This window comes from Vanellus vanellus, assembly GCF_965231255.1.
Source record: "Vanellus vanellus genome assembly, chromosome: 6".
In the NCBI taxonomy this organism is placed as follows: Eukaryota; Metazoa; Chordata; class Aves; order Charadriiformes; family Charadriidae; genus Vanellus; species Vanellus vanellus.
The window spans coordinates 34,674,503-34,690,483 of record NC_138911.1 but is presented as its reverse complement, the minus strand read 5'-3'; the positions used below and the strand labels follow the sequence as shown (position 1 = coordinate 34,690,483).

The 15,981-nt window shown below is 39.1% G+C and overlaps 1 protein-coding gene across 1 annotated transcript in view; it reads left to right on the top strand.

Moving 5' to 3' along the window:
- Positions 1 to 15,981, top strand: part of ZFYVE26 (zinc finger FYVE-type containing 26) — a 49,518-nt gene that overhangs the window by 18,552 nt on the left and 14,985 nt on the right. The window contains exons 15-29 of the mRNA XM_082485301.1: positions 292 to 555; positions 738 to 857; positions 1,129 to 1,293; positions 2,244 to 2,474; positions 3,835 to 3,940; positions 4,743 to 5,482; positions 6,014 to 6,210; positions 7,038 to 7,142; positions 7,728 to 7,850; positions 8,590 to 8,766; positions 9,951 to 10,197; positions 11,331 to 11,429; positions 13,208 to 13,365; positions 13,907 to 14,076; positions 15,400 to 15,428. Coding sequence (XP_082341427.1) covers positions 292 to 555; positions 738 to 857; positions 1,129 to 1,293; positions 2,244 to 2,474; positions 3,835 to 3,940; positions 4,743 to 5,482; positions 6,014 to 6,210; positions 7,038 to 7,142; positions 7,728 to 7,850; positions 8,590 to 8,766; positions 9,951 to 10,197; positions 11,331 to 11,429; positions 13,208 to 13,365; positions 13,907 to 14,076; positions 15,400 to 15,428 — 2,931 coding nt within the window. The remainder of the gene's footprint in view (positions 1 to 291; positions 556 to 737; positions 858 to 1,128; positions 1,294 to 2,243; positions 2,475 to 3,834; positions 3,941 to 4,742; positions 5,483 to 6,013; positions 6,211 to 7,037; positions 7,143 to 7,727; positions 7,851 to 8,589; positions 8,767 to 9,950; positions 10,198 to 11,330; positions 11,430 to 13,207; positions 13,366 to 13,906; positions 14,077 to 15,399; positions 15,429 to 15,981) is intronic.

Sequence of the window (15,981 nt, the reverse complement as noted above, 5' to 3'; positions counted from 1 at the left end):
AAAGGTGAGGGAGAAGTGGAAAACAGGAGAAAGCAGTTTGAATACAGTCTTAATGAGTACAAGAATTCTTCAGAAGAGTAAGTAGTGGTTCTTTAACTTAGAAGGAGACTAAGAGTGCTGAAATTTGCTGTTGATGCCAAATTAGTTTTATCCATTCTGCAGTAATTGGTCCATGAAGCAGGCCACCTATTGAATTATTTTCCTAACAGATTAGAGAATAATTATCCATGACATGATCTAAGATAAATATGCTGTTTAATTAGTGATTGTGTGTTTTGCTGACATATGTAGGTATGGTATTTTATTCCATCTCGGATGTTACTGATAAATTGCTTGCAACTTCTGGAAGTCTTGCCCCTACTCTCCAAGAAAACTTTTGGATCGGCAACATCCAACTGGAGCATACTGATCCTCTACGGGAAGTCCTTGAGGACCTCAGTCCTTCAGCAATGGCAGCATTTGACCTAGCTTGTACTCAGTGCCATCTTTGGAAGACATGCAAACAGCTTTTGGAGACAGCAGAGAGAAAACTGTACAACAGCCTTGAAACTCGGGGTAGGCTTTTGATATTTGTGTTAATCAATATGGACCTGGGAGCAGAAAATTTCTCTCGATGCTGGATTGTTTGTGCTAAATTCCAAGTCTTAATTAAATCTCATTTTGTACTTTCATGTTAGTTTCTCCTTTTTCCACTCCGAACTTTTATTTTGTCCCCCTTTGTGCAATGACTTTTCCAGGCCACCGACCTGACTGTGTTTTATTGCACTCTGAAGGTGTAAAGGGTTTCCCAGCAGTTCTCCAGCAAATAAGTAAAATTCTCAACTATTCCTGCACATCGCAAGGGCAATCCAAGCCAGGTAGTATGCTTTGCTGATAAGATTTTTCCATTGAAATGTGTGCTTAAATCAAACTTTTGCCTTCTGTTGCAATGGAAAATTTGAACTTTCCATTTTTTTAGCTTAGTGTTTAAAACAAAAAGGGGGGCAGGCAAGCTCAAGTCTGAATAAACTGAAGCACTTTGAATTTGGCAGAGTGGTTGGTTATCACATAGTTCTGTTTCTGTGGACCCTTTTCTGTGGAAAAATATTTCTGTCTTTGTTATAGTTGCTGTTTCTTTCTCCTTTGTAGAGGTCTCAGATGAGAAAATAGGAAGTAATTTTCGATGCAGTATTGTAGACCTTCTGCAAGCTTGCTACCCTGCCTTGACTGAAGAAAGTATTACTAATGAAATTGTTTTATCACAAAATCTGGATCAAATCCTGAAAGCACTGGCATATGTTGAACGTCCTGTGGGTGAGTTATTTTTGTGATCATGAAGACTGACAAACGGATCTAAATTTTTGTTTTAGCCTATCCGGACAACTATAAATCTAGTAGTAATGCTCTTTGACATATGCCTAAATACGTATTTTTGAAATTATAAATGCAAAGTGTACAGTTTATGTGAAATTCTGATATTCTGAGCATTTATTTTCAAAGCTAAAATTGTGAACTTGCTAAAATTGTGAAGAAAGGAAAATACCAGTGAGTATAATTGAGATTATTTCCCCTATTTTTCTTCAGTCCTAACAAGGAGTTCTTTAAGTTTATTTTAACCTGACAGCTTATAGACAATTAGGTATACCCTTACTGTTGGTTTGTTGGGTTTTTTTTTAACAAAAAAGAGATAAACTTGTAAAACCATCATAACATAATACCTTCTAATTTTCATAGCGCTTCACAAAAAGTCTTATCTTTTTCTGAAGAAGTCTTCCACAGTTGCCTTTTATTCAGAGCTTTCTTCATTATATAGCACTGGGATGTTTTATTATGTTTTGTTTTCCTCCATTCACCAAATTTCTAAAATAATTAAAAGTATTGGTATGTTTAATGAGCAAAAATTTAGGAGCACTGTAATGGCTAAATGTTACGGAGCACAAAGACTGGTCAACATCTGTGTTTTAGAATAAGTTTGTGTTAATGACATGCAACTAGATATATTTTTAGGCCTGCCTTAATATATTTCTAACTTGTCAGAGGCATGGTTACCAATTAAGGTAAACTATTAATTTATTCTGCTGTGAAAATTTTTCTTGCTTTCAATAAAGTTATTATGCCTAGACTGAAATCTGTAATTGCAGAGAGGAAATTAGGCTAAAGTATTTCCCTCTCTTTCTCTTTTTTCTTTCTTTTTCCCTCCTTCTTCCTTTTTGGCATTTAATACTTATTTGAATCTTGGATCTATGTCTGTTCTTTTAAACCAGACTCTAAAGGGACCCTGCTTGGCACCTTGGTGGATCAGGCCTCTCTGAAACCTGCAGAGCTGGAGAAGCACCTGGTTTGGAATCAAACACAGCTCTTGCTGAGGACTCTTGACCAACATGTCCAAGCCATGCCAGAGAGCAGCAGCATGCAGACAAACTTTGTGAAGGCCTTCTTTGACTACGTCACTACGCTGGCTGCTGTTGTGTTACGAAGCCTGAATGCAGAGCTAGGTGAGGGCTTTCTGCTGGAAAATCTAGCCTAGGTGAAGATACCCAGACTCTGTAGAGTGGCCTGATTCTGGAAAGTAATTGTGCAAAAATGGTTCCTTTCCCAAACATGCAAACTACCTGTGCATAGTCAGTTCTTTTGATTTCAACTGATTATTGCACTGCTTTTAAAATTTTATTTATTAACACCTAGGCTACGGACAGCTAAGATAAAAATAGCTCGTGGGAGTAGGAAAACAAGAACAGCAATGCTAGCTACTGACCCAGAGTCTTCAGTTTGTTTAGACAAAACAAACAACTCCTGACCTACAAAATCCTGATCACTACCCTGTAAGGCAAGATTGTTTTTTGCATCCAATGGATCAGCACGCAGTGCACTTTTCAGATCCCTTAGAGGCAACCAGTGCCTTGCTGCTCCACAGGGGTAAGAGCAGACTGTGTAGAAGGCTGTGCAGAGGCAACCAGGCAGAATTGTTTCATAGAATCAGCAGATAATGGCGGTCCATGAGAAGTGCACCATCAGCACATAAAGCTGTCAGAAGAACAGAACCATTCACTGTGATAGGAGAAAAAACACTTGTCTGTTTTTTGAAGTTGACGCTAATGAGCTGTACTAATATAAAATACCACAGTATTGATTTCAGAGAATACCTCCCCAAGAGGATAAGAAAAAAGGGCAAAGATCTGTTTTCAGACATGCTGGTTCAGCTCAGGTCACTACCATGCCAACCATAACTTCTCTATGGACATGATTCATTCCTCATTGACTAACTGCCAAAGCCAAAAAAATGCACAGTATTTAAGGACTGAGTGAGTTTTGGGGAAATTTTATTGTACTGGAAGAGAAAAGGAAAAGGTAAACTTATGAGAATCTGTTCACAGTTACTCAGCATAACTCAGTAGGGGATACAAAGGCGTTGTACATCTGTGACTTCCCTCTGCCTTTGCTCTCTTTGACTTGTATAGGCCACGGACTCACTAAGCTATGTCCAGAAACCAATACTGCACAGTTTCTGTTTCTCACCACAAATACATGTTTTGGTGAGTTTGAAGTAGAGTTGCTAAACTGAGCCTAGATTTCACTTAAAGGCTAAAGACTCTCCAGTCTGCCTGTTTTAGTAATAGGACCAGTAAAACGTGAGCCAGTGGTGTCAAGTTTGAGAGGCATATCATAGTCACAAATACCTTGCAATTTACTCTGGATTTTACCACAATAATCTGAATGTGGTCCTTTGTGAATTTAGTCAAAGAGGTTTCAGACTCAGGCTCTTAAAATTAGTGTTCCGGAAACTTGGTTGATGTATTCAGCTAATGTGTTTGTATTATATAAATGTTCTGTGTTGTTGTTTTTTTTTTTTTAAAGATATATCTGCAGAAGTGAAAGTGGGGAACCCTTTCATACTGTTACAGCAAAGTCCATCTCAGCTGCTCTCCCAGCTTGTGTTTGAGAGACAGGTTCATCCTGACAGGTTGGTGCTTTTCAGATTATACTTCTCTAGGTTATTTTGATGTTGGTGACTTTGGACCTTAGCCATGACTGAATTCTTCTCTGGCTACTTAGCACAGGTAGTAGGTACAGCCTGCTGTGTCCCACCAGCCGATCACTTAATGCTGCAAGGATTGGTGTGCGGGGAAGAACTTAGTCAGTGGCCTCTCTACCAACCTGAAGATTTTTGATAGGGAAAACTGTGGCTCCTTATTTTTAACAATTACTGTCTGTTGTGAAGAGAAAGTGCATTTATGTGGATTTTTTTAATGGAATGTGTGACAGTTCAGAGCAGTAGACTTGCAGCTTAGCAATGTAATAAAATAAAATAGACCAGTACAGCTGCTTAAGAATATAGCTGGGCATAGCTCTTGCCCTGGTCGGCAGATGAACTGGATAATCTAAGGTCCTTCCATCACAAATTATGAAATTAGGCTGGCGTGGAAAGTGTCTGATTTGGCGAAGTAGCTCTTAAAAAAGTGCGCACTAATAGTGAACCATTTTAGCATGTTGCATTTAGGTAAAAGTCAATGTTTGAGGAGTAAGTTCCTTTTCTTTAAAGGAATGGCAGCATAAGCTCCAAGTTACCGATGTTGTGCCATATACTTTTTTTTTTTTTTTTCATATTGGGTAAACGTAGGATATGTACTCTTCCCCTGTATGTACCTTTGAAGAATATTAGGGGGCTTGTGTTCACAAAACATTTGGAAGATTTATGAAAATATGTAATTGTAAAGTACCTTTTGCATGTGTTGGGTAAGCTGGTTTTGTTTTCAATCCTGCAGGCTTTCTTCTCTCTTAGCTAAAGAAAAGTTGAACTTGAATGTGCAGCAAGTTATTGTTAACTGTTGCTGTGAACCACTGTCCTTGTGCAGTGCAAGGCAAAGCAGCCAGGCAAAGTCTCTTCTGACAAACATCAGCAACTTAGCACACCAGTGTGCCTACCACTGCCTGCCAGATGTTGAAATACGTATTCACAATTCTGCAGTGATCTCTGAGGATGTCTCCACTCAGGATCCGTCCTCTGTAAATGACTTGAGCCAGCACACACTCACTGCCTCCTCCCTGGACTTCCTAAAGTCTCAGTCGAAGCTAATGGCCACAGTGGCATGTCTAAGTGCATCTAATATACAGAAAATTCCCAAGTCAAGTTTATCTTGGATGGAATTTCGGGGCAAACGGGAGGTGCCCTTAGGTTTGGAACAGATTTCCCGGGAGTGTGAAGCATTGTTGAAGGAGTTCCCAATATTGGAACGATTTCTTATTACTATGTTTGAGCCACTTCAGCATCATCAAGAGGAAGGTAGCAGTTTGGCTACTGTCTTCTCTGGCAAGACATACATATCTCTGGTTCTCCTGGGATTGCATTCCACCACAGCTGTTAAGGTATTAATGCGAGTCTTTGAACAAGCTCTTGCTGCAAAGGATTGGGACAGAGCTCTGAAGGTCTTAGATCTGTACAGTCAGGATGTGGAGGAGCTGGTCGATGTGAAGGATGCTGTGCTGAGCTGTGCAACTGCTGAAGGTAAGAAGGATTAAGTCAGGCTTTTTTCCCTGTGATCTTTTTCTTTTTTTCTTTTTTTTTTTTAGGAAAAATGCAGGCTAGAGATGGAAACTAAGGTAGTGGTCCTTGGGCCACTACAAAGACAGAAATAGATCCCTTCCTTCATCCTAGATTTGCTTTCTCTGATGTTGTAGTTTCTGTTTTGCAAATATATAAATCCTGACTAATTTAGTACAAGAGAACTGGAATGAATCTGTGGTGTTATTTTTATATGAAGAACTAAGTACTGTTAATGGAACATCTCTTACAGCAGTGTCATTGTCATACATGGGTGATGTATCCTGTGGAAGGAGGTGCCTTTTGGAGTATAAAGATAGTAAATGTCCCATGCTAACTTTGATTACTTCCCAAGAATCTGACACTTGGGATAAATCTAATACAGATTTTTCAGCTCTGTACTGTTTTTTCTGGTGATGCGATCCAGATGAGGATTTTTTTATTTTCCAAATTATAGAAACTGTCTTTCAAACTAGTGGTTTGTTTCCTCCACAGATAAGGATGGTTGGCAATACTTGTTCCCAGTAAAAAATGCAACATTGAGGAGTAGGCTGGCCTTGCGCTATCTGGACAAATGGCCCCTCGATGCCTGTTTGGAAATCTTAGCTTATTGCATTTCTGAATTGGGCATAACTGATGAACTAAAAGCCAGTCTGCGGAGCAGGAAGAAAGAACTTCAGGTTTATCAAAAGGTACAAAGTGAGATGAAATAGGCAGCAGAGAGCAAATAGACTTGTCCTTTGAAACAGCTTTAGCCCTTGGTTCTTTTTTGATCATAAAAGCTTTTCAAGTCTTTCAGCCAAAATTGCTCATGTATTTTCAGTGCTTTAGTATCCAGTTAACGCTCTGCTTCCATTCTTCATAACTTTCCCACTCTCCTATTAGCATTCAGGTCTGTAAACATGATTTAGACGCACGTTTGTGTGAGGCTGCTTTTTTGCAAAGTATGTTTTTTCCATTCTGTACAAACACTAGAACCTCTAGTAGTGCAGATGTATCAGGTAGGCATGGTGTACAATAAGCATGTCTGTATTGCAGTCAGTTCTTCTAACTGCAGATACTCAAGTTAAGTCAGACTAGCTGGCCTGGAGTTCAACATCAACTGAAAAGCCAAATGGAGCAAAAAAAGGAGTCATAAATCCCTGCTGAGCTCTGTCGGGTAATGGTTCTGCTAACTGACAGTTAGCTCAGTTGTCTCTCTGTTAGTGCCAGCAATGTCTGCAGTATACATGTACTTTTTCATTCATAATAATTGCCATCTAGTCTTTGAAAAACCTTCCCTTACAAACGTGCATTGTAGACTTATACCTCTGAGAAAATTGTGTAGTCTTTTTTTGGAGCGCAAGTGCATTGTGTTATCCCAGAAGAGGGCTAGTGATATACATGAGTCTCCTTCTTGACTTTTTTCTTTGTATGAAGCAACTCTTGATGTTACCAGCTCACCTGTTCTCTTAGACTTAATGATTGTTGTAGATAAAGCTTTTAAAATTCATGTAACCCTAAATATTAACTTTTTCAGATTTTGAATGTGCAAAATGAACCGTTGTGGAATGACTGGCAAGATCTGAAAAAAGCCTGCACTGATGACCCCCAGGCCGTCATGAATATCATTCTGAATGCAAAGGTTGGGCATCATTACGTGAATGTTGTTGAACTAGAATGCATTAATCTTTGAATAGATAAATTTGTTGAAATAGTATCTTAAAATACTGATCAATGGAGATTACCTTGGGAGGAAGGATTTCTTTACGCAGTTCTGTGCTACAGAAACAAATACAGATCTGTTTACTGTCAAGATTTACATGTAGCTAATAATCCTTAAATTTAAATTATAATTCTAACTCTGAGAAACAACCTGTTCTTCTCTTTTAGAATTTTGTAGACTTTAATAGCATGGCTTTTGGCATAATACAGGCTTGATTATTATAGAAGTACTAATACTGTAGATCTGGCTTTAAAAGTGTCTCGCTAAAAAGCCAACTTGCTTACTGTGAGATGAGAAGGTATTCTCAATGCAGGCGGTGACTGACAAAATTGACTGTTATCATCTTCCCATTGTCAGTGTAATTATTTACTTTTTGTATGTGGGAGAGGAGTCTAAACTACAGAAGTTAAGAACTTTGGGAGAAACAGCTGTATGAGAAGGAGTAGAGTTTGTCCTTTTTATTTTTTAGTTTTTTCCTTTTTTTTTTTTTTTTTAATTCTTTAGGATTATGAATTGTGTGAGGAATGGGGGCACTTGTATCCTGTCCCAAGAGAAGACTTGATCAACCTTCACCGTGAGCACCTTCTTCACTTACTGGAGATGGGAGACATGGAAAAAGCATCGCAGGTAACAGCAGGACTCTTTCAGCCTTACATCCGTAGGTCAAATAAGCTGAGAACTGTTTTGTTTGCCTTCTTCGTGTGCATTTTCATGGCCTTATTGGTTCCTTCCTTATGAGATGCTATTTGCTTAGATATGCTTTCAGGATCCTGTCTCTCCCGTGTTCCGCTTAAGTGAAAATCCAGCTTGGCAATCTAGTTGTTTGACGTACTAGCATAGATGTCACTTACATGGAAATACAAGGCCCCTTTTATTTTAAAATCATAATGAAGCATTTCTGTTCTGCTTAAACACAAGAAACAGAAGCAAAACTAGTAGCAGGAATTGGTCAGTTGTGCTTTGGTGCCAAAATTAGTGAAGTGTGAATTCTTCTGGTTCTAATAATTATAGAGCTGTTCCTTATAACAGAGATCATAAAATAAAGTGCAGGCTCTTTCACATTACGTAGCTTTGAAAATATTCTGGAAGCGAAGTGGAGCCTTCTCATCACTGTAGCTTTTTTTCTATTCCTGGCTTAATTTTTTGCTTGCTTTAATTTTTAAAATATTTTAATAAATGGAGCAAATAGGCAATGAGTAGTCTATAAATGGATTATTTAAATCATCCTTATATATGTAAGACACTTGCGCAAGTTAATTTGCTTGCTGTACTGTTGTAGGGCAATAATCTGTCATGGACTGCCCGTTATAAAGGCTACTTTCCAGGAATGTAGCAGGGATTCACTGTATTTTGTTTGTATTTGTAGCTTTTACAAAGAATTGAAGACCCTGGCATTTGCCTTGCCATCAGTGAACAGTCCCTTGACCAGCATCCAAACTTGGCAGCCTCTCACTTCTTGGCTGATTACCTCACGGGTCACTTCTATGCAAATCTGACAACAGCACGCCGTAATGAAATCCAGGCACTGTATATGGGATCAAAGGTGAGTAAAACTCCTGCACTGTGGGATGAAGGCCAATATAGATTTATATAAGTAATTTTATAATACACGCATTATGTATAAAGTCTGTAGATTTTACCAGAGCATTCTCACCATATCACATCTCAGATCCTGAGCCCCAGGATCCAAAGGAAGGTTAGAGATGGCTTAAAACTTCTCTTCTCCATCTTTGCAGTTCCTATATTATGAGGTCGTTGTAGCCCCCAATATGAACAGAACAGTCTTGTGTTTGAGCTGTAGGGAGTGGAGGAATGCACAGACTAAAAGGAGGGGGGTGGGGATAAAATCAAATTGCAGTGTTTATCAGGACAGTTGGTATCTTTGTCCCAGTGAAAAAGAAAGCATCCTCAACTTATTCTGTGTTAGAAACACCAGGTGTCCTTCCTGTGTAGTAATACAAACAATACTCTCACCTGTATAGCGTCTTTGACACTTACATGGCATGTTTCTCCCAGGTGCCTTCCAAAAGTAGACAGCATCACTCTTTTGGTTGGCCGTTGCCTTGACAGAATAATCCAGGTTCTGTGCTCAGCCTGGGAATAAATACATTAAACCAGTAGATTGCCTTAGTCAAGTCCATTATATGTAAACAAAATACAGTGCTTTTTGTAATGTATATTTTGTTGTAGGACTAAAAGTAGCAGTTCACTCCAGAGTGTGCCACAACAGTATTTTGCTGGGCTTCCTGTTTCTGTACTACTTCCTTTTGAAGACATGATTTAATGTAGAAAGTGTCTGTGCTAATTGTCTGTCTTTAGAAGAATTGCTCTTATTTTGACCTCTCAATGTTTCCTCAAATAATGAAAAGATAAGGATTGGGCTAACGTTATTTTTATAAGTCTATTTTGGTAAGAAGATGTGCTCTACCCTGCTACAACATATTTGTCACAGGGTCACAAAATGCTTTCCACTCTTCAACTGTCTCTGAAGTGAGGCAGTGTTTTATAGAATGGGAAAGTGAAAGCTAAGTAATTTCTGCAAATCCTCTCAGTAATTCTGTAATAGAAGTAGGAATAGGTCTGAGAATTCCTACCTCTGTTTTTTGGCCTCTCTGTTACTCCATTCTCTGCATAAGCTACTGCGCTAGTGTCTTGTCTTTAATCTCACAGAAACATAGATTTGAAGGTGTATAATTTTAACATATACTTTTTTTTCTCGTGTCTCAGGTGCTGCTGACTCTGCCTGAGCTATCCCGTGTTAACTACTTCCACCTCTCCTCCAGGCCACTGCTCATGCTGGAACAGCTCCTCATGAATATGAAGGTGGACTGGGTAGCTGTCGCTGTGCAGACACTGCACCAACTCTTAACTGGACAGGAAATTGGTTTTACTGTAGAAGACATTGACAATTTGCTCTCCAAGTATGCAGAAAAAGCTCTCAACTTCCCTTTCACATTAAAAGAAAAGAGATCAGGTGAGAATGCCGTTTTTAACTTGGGAAAGAAGGACGAATTTCCCCCCATAATCATTTTGCCAGTTGTGCCATAACATTGAGGTGTGTGCATCCAGTCTCTCTCTAGCCCAGAACATGTTCTTAAAGTCTTTGCCTTTCTTGTAAATAGATGTTCTCAAGGACCGACAGCTTCCAAAGTTTCTCAGACTTTCCTCTGTTTCTTCTTTTTGGGGTATCTTTTCTTATATAATATTGTTCAAATTTATTTCATTCCTGTTTAACGCAGTCACTGATGACTTAAGTAGTTCTAAAATCAGTTCTAAAGCCAGCTGCATCTTCTCCCAAATCAAATGGGGATTTAATCTTCCATAGTCTTTCCTACTACCAGAGCCCTGTTCCTTTTTTCACATAAATTACTTTTAAACTTGTAGTTCTATGTAACATTCTCAGCACGGTTCTCCTTTCCGGTTTGCCAATCCCTTCTCATCCATGTTGTCTGTGATTCTTCTGCATTTGGCTCTCTCTGTTCAGGGTTTTAGAACTGGAACAGCAGAGGGTGCTGCAGATCAAGTCCAGTGCTTTTGTTTCACTGTATTAAAAGCACATGGTGTGTGTACCTATCTCTATCTATTTATACTTACATATATTGTACCAACTTGCTTTATGCCAGTTTCCAAATGCTGACTTTCTTTTTATGATTTAAAGATGCAGCTCTTTTTAACATAAAAGCATCAGACTTACCTATCTTTTCCTGCCAAATGACCTATAACTTTGAAAGTGTGTTCCTTCCACTGTGATGTGAAGCATCTAACATTTGCTGTGAGCATCTTGTGTCAACTAATTGTTTTCACATTTGATATTTATTCTCTGCTCCATTATTCTTTGACTATTAGTCGTCCATTGCTTTGGTAAGGATCCCTTTCTCTGTGTTTTAGGTCATTGAATTTTATATAGTTTTGCATGAATTGTTGTGGGCTAATTTTAATGCAAACATAGTAATTTGTAATTACGTAGTGAGTCTCATTTTGTACTGGCATGCTTACATACGCCTGTGAATAGGTTCTTCTAATCTTCATAAAAACAGGTAGCTGTATCGCCAGTATTTTTCTCTGATTTTTTTTTTTTTTTTTTTTTTCTTCTTCGCATTGTCTTAGATTCTCTGGTACGCATCCACGAAAGTCTCAATCAGGTATTGGAGTGTGAAGCGTTGTCTAAATTGGGATCATCAGAACTATCTCCTGTCAGCTTTAGTGGTAAGGTTAAGACCTCGATGCCATTTTCTTTCAACCTGTTCTTATTTGTTTTATCCCCTATGTATGTGCGTCCCACTGTTTAATAGTAACTTGGGTCACATTTAACTTGGGTTTGTAGGTCTCTACAGTTGGGTGCTTTGGGCCCAATTAAAAGAAAACTTAACTGGGAACAAGAAATGTATGGCTTGGTTTTGATTTTCGGTAGGTATTTACAAAATGTCTGAAAAATCAGCACAAAACCTTTCTGTTTTAAAACACTACACAGAAAAACAAGCCTTGAACAGACCACAGGAAACAGGACTATGTCTGCAGGAAAAGAGAAGTTAGGTCTTTGCCACAGCTAGGTTGCTAGTGGATAAATGGTGCTGCAGGTTAATCTTTGTGTCTTGACTTCTGTACTCTCTGGGTATATAGGCAGAGTTTGTCTGGAAGCCCATCGTTGTGGTACTTGTCCCTGTCTTGCTGTTCTTTACCCAGTAACTTTTTTCTTCTGGATCTTAACTTTGGTTTTGCAATAGAAATCTCGTCCACATTGTATTTTTTTTCATCATGCTTTTGGTCCTTGAACTTATTTTTTTCTAGGATCCCTCTTGTGACCTGAGGGAAATAGCTCACCTTGTGTTATCTGCAAGGCTCCACTCATAGTCCTCAAACATAAATAGAAAAAAAAATAATTTAAGCCAAAACAACTGAAGAATATCTGTGGCTTAAAACCAGCCACCCATCCTTCTATAGGTTCTATTCAGCATCTAATGCTCTTTGGAGGATATATATATGGTGAGAGATGCACAGTCTGTGCTCTCAGGGAATGACTAGCAAAGGATACCCTCAGACCTCCAAGGCCGGTGATTCTCAACACGTGATGGGCCTGAACTTGAGCTGCACAGTGATATCCTGATCTACAGTTTAGGGTGTCTGAACTGTTCTCTGGTTCTGTGTCCTGAACTGAAGACTCTTCTTGCTCTGCCTACATGAAGTGACAGCAGCATCTTGGATTGGGTTGTGTTGCTCTTCAGTTTTTCTCATAATGGTCAGCTTAACATCTGTATGTTGTTACAAAACTTGAATGCATTGTCTTCTAATGTTCCTTTGCAATCCAGTATCTGCTTGGATGAGCATGAATTAACTTTATTGGAATGGAGATTTTTTCTTTTTTCTTTTAGTATTTATGTACACAGAAGGTGGCTTGCAGGACTAATGACATGTGGAACTTTTTAATTAGCCTGTAGTGTAACTGGCTTACATTATATAAACTAAAAGCCTATCTTTATATAAACTGAAAGCCTATCTAATACTGCAAGCTTGATCCAATGAGTATTTTATTGGCAAGGTCAAAGATCCCAATGGCCAAAAATTTAAAATTTTCAGGAATGTCAACATTGGGTATCCATAAGATTACATTTTATGCTATATCGCTTTTTGGTATCCATATACTGGGGTATTCTTTTTCTTCCTCCTTGAAGTCTCTGCTTGCGATACAAGAAGAGATGTTGACAAGTTGTGTTATACTTCTCTAATTGTTATGGTAAAATTCTATTAATAAGTATGTACTCTTGCTTATCAGTATTGAGTTACTATAAGTTTATCGTCTCAGATTAAAGCATATGTGTTCCTTACACAATGTTATTCTGCCATGCCTGGTTGAAAGGTAATGGTAGTCGTCTTGTGAGCCAGAAAGATCTCTCAGCCTCAGTGAGTCTGTAGTGGTTTCTGATATTCAAGACCATTAAACAGCTTAAATCCTGTTCCATGTTGTTCTTGGCTTGGCTCTTTTTAAGGTGGCACCATATCTGGAAGTCCCAGAGACAGAAGTCTGCAGCAGAATTTGTTTCCTCAAGAATTTGTGCCTCCTGAGAAGCCACCACCAAAGCAGCAATGGATACCTGACGACACTGAAACGATATGCATGGTTTGCAAAACTGAACGCTTTACTATGGTAAGGTGCAAAAATGAGGTACAAACCTTCATAGACTACTTGAGCAACTGCATTGGTGCTTTAAGGGAAAAGATTAACTTTGAGTTTTGCAGGTGTGCTGGCAGTCTGTTATCTTCTATTGCTGAGAAACAGTACTGTTTTCTCAAAGTATCTATTGCTTTTGAATTTAGAAAGTACTAAGAAGAAGGTGTCAGAAAGATACTCTACAGCTTCTAACTTCCCAAAGATGATCTAAATAGTGCTGTGATCAAAATTGGGACAATTTAAATAGTGGAAAGTCCAAGACTGCAGCAAACGTTTTAAATACCTGCTTCTGGGTTTTGGGTTGGTTTGTTTGTTGTGTTTTTCCTTTGCCATGCCCTCTCTAGAAAGGAATTGTAACGGTGAGAGTCAATCAATCATTGTATAATTCTGAAAAGCCTTATTATGCATGCTGTTTGCTCTCTTCAAATGGAGTAAGTTTACTCGTGAGTAGAGGCTGATATAGGAGGGGACTTCAGTAAATTCTTTCAGTTGCTCATCCATGGCCTCTCTTGCTTAGTTTAACAGGCGCCATCACTGCAGGCGCTGTGGCAGGCTGGTGTGCAGCTCTTGCTCCACCAAGAAAATGGCAGTAGAAGCTTGCAGAGAAAATCTGTCTCGTGTATGTGACCAGTGCTATAGCTACTACAACAGAGAACATCTGCCTGACTTGGTACAAGACACAAGCATGTAAGTCCTTCCATTCTAGTTCTCCTCAATTTTGTGTACGCAGCAGAGTACACGAATAGAATGAAAGAGAAATAAGCATTTGGGTTTATTTTGATAATATAATAACATCAGCTTTTTGGCCTCCAGATGTTGGGATTTTCAGGTTTGATAGGTGTGGGGATGTTCCTTATGCCTCAGTTTACTTTTCATATTAGAAAGAACACTGGAGAGCCTGGCAACAGTGTCTTTAATTCTTTAAACATCAATTGATCATTAAACCTAAGAATTTAATGCTTTGGAAAACGTTCAGCACAAACTACTACAGTGTGACAAAGTTTCTTGCAGTTGATGCGGCTCCTGAATTAACATCACATGTTAGCTAGCTCTGCTGAACATATCAGTGTTTTAATGTTACTCCATAATCCCTTGATTACGACTCCTTGAATCTTGGGGATTCAAAAGCGAGTTCATGATTAGATAGGCTTTGAAACTGCCCTTAATAAAAGGGACAGCTGTGATGACAGATTTTCATGATGTGGTTGCTTTAAGCTGAGAATTGGACTGAGATTTGTTGTGTGTATGTTACATGAGCTTGTGAAAAGTGCAGCTGATAATACCACAGCTGATACTGCTGTCAGCAGGCTTGACAGGGTCACAGAGTAAAATTTACTCTTCTCAGCTGCGCTTTCAGCTGCACTTCCTCTTTTACAAGCAAGCCTGCAGATAGCAGTATCTGCTATGGCAGTATCAGCAGGCTTGCTAGAAAAAGGGGAATATTGCAGATCTGAAAAGAGACCTCTGAAAAAATAAGCAGTCACCTCTAGTTAAACCAGGTCGCATCAGAATGGTTGCTTACACTGCTGGATTAGGTTAGCGGAGCCCAGCAGTGAGTATCAATGCCACCTGTCATCTTTTAATTGCTTAAATGTCCAGGTTTTTATATACTTGCCCTATTTGTATATCAAAACCAACAAAATCTTAAGGACAGAGACCTGGATGCCAAAAACTTCATTTTAGCTCTGACATATTCTGATACTGGGCAGTTCTTGTTCTCAATGTCTGCTTTTTTATGATGTGTGCAACAGTACTATTCCTACAGAAGGTTATAAGAACTTATTACTTAGTGTAGTTGAAATACAACAATGCAGAGGCAGGATCTTAGATTTCCAGACAGTAGGGGGTAGGGGCAGGGCAATGGGTCAGAGAGAGCAGGGTGGGAAAGATGTTAGATTTTTACAAGACAGTGTTCTGAAAAGGCTAGCCATATTGTTCTCTCTTTTAAAACTATGTTTTCCCCAGTGTGCTGGAGTAGGCATCATGTTTCTTTCTGTCATTTTCTTACAGCAGAAAAGAAGATCAGGACCAAGTGGAAGGTAAGGAATGGAGTAATGTTAAACTTCAATTTTTATTTTTTTTTAATGCCTGATTAGCAGCAGAGTTCAAGATAGGAAGCTGATACATGTAGTTGCAGCTGACTTGCTGGAAAGCAGCTCTGTGGAAAGGGACCTGGGAGTCCTGTTGGACAATACGATGACCGTGAGCCAGCAATGTGCCCTGGTGGCCAAGAAGGCAAATGGCATCCTGGGGTGCATCAAGAAGAGTGTGGCCAGCAGGTCGAAGGAGGTCATCTTCCCCCTCTGCTCTGCCCTGGTGAGGCCACATAGAATCATAAATCATAGAATTGATGAGGTTGGAAGGGACCTTTAAGATCATCAAGTCCAACCATTAACCTACCCTGACAAAACCACTTCTAAACCATGTCCCTAAATACTATGTCTACCCTTTTTTTAAACACCTCCAGGGATGGCGAATCCACCAGCTCCCCGGACAGCCTATTCAAATGTTTAATAACCCTTTCAGTGAAAAAATGTTTCCTAATATCCAATCTAAACCTCCCCTGACATAACTTGAACCCACTTCCTCTCG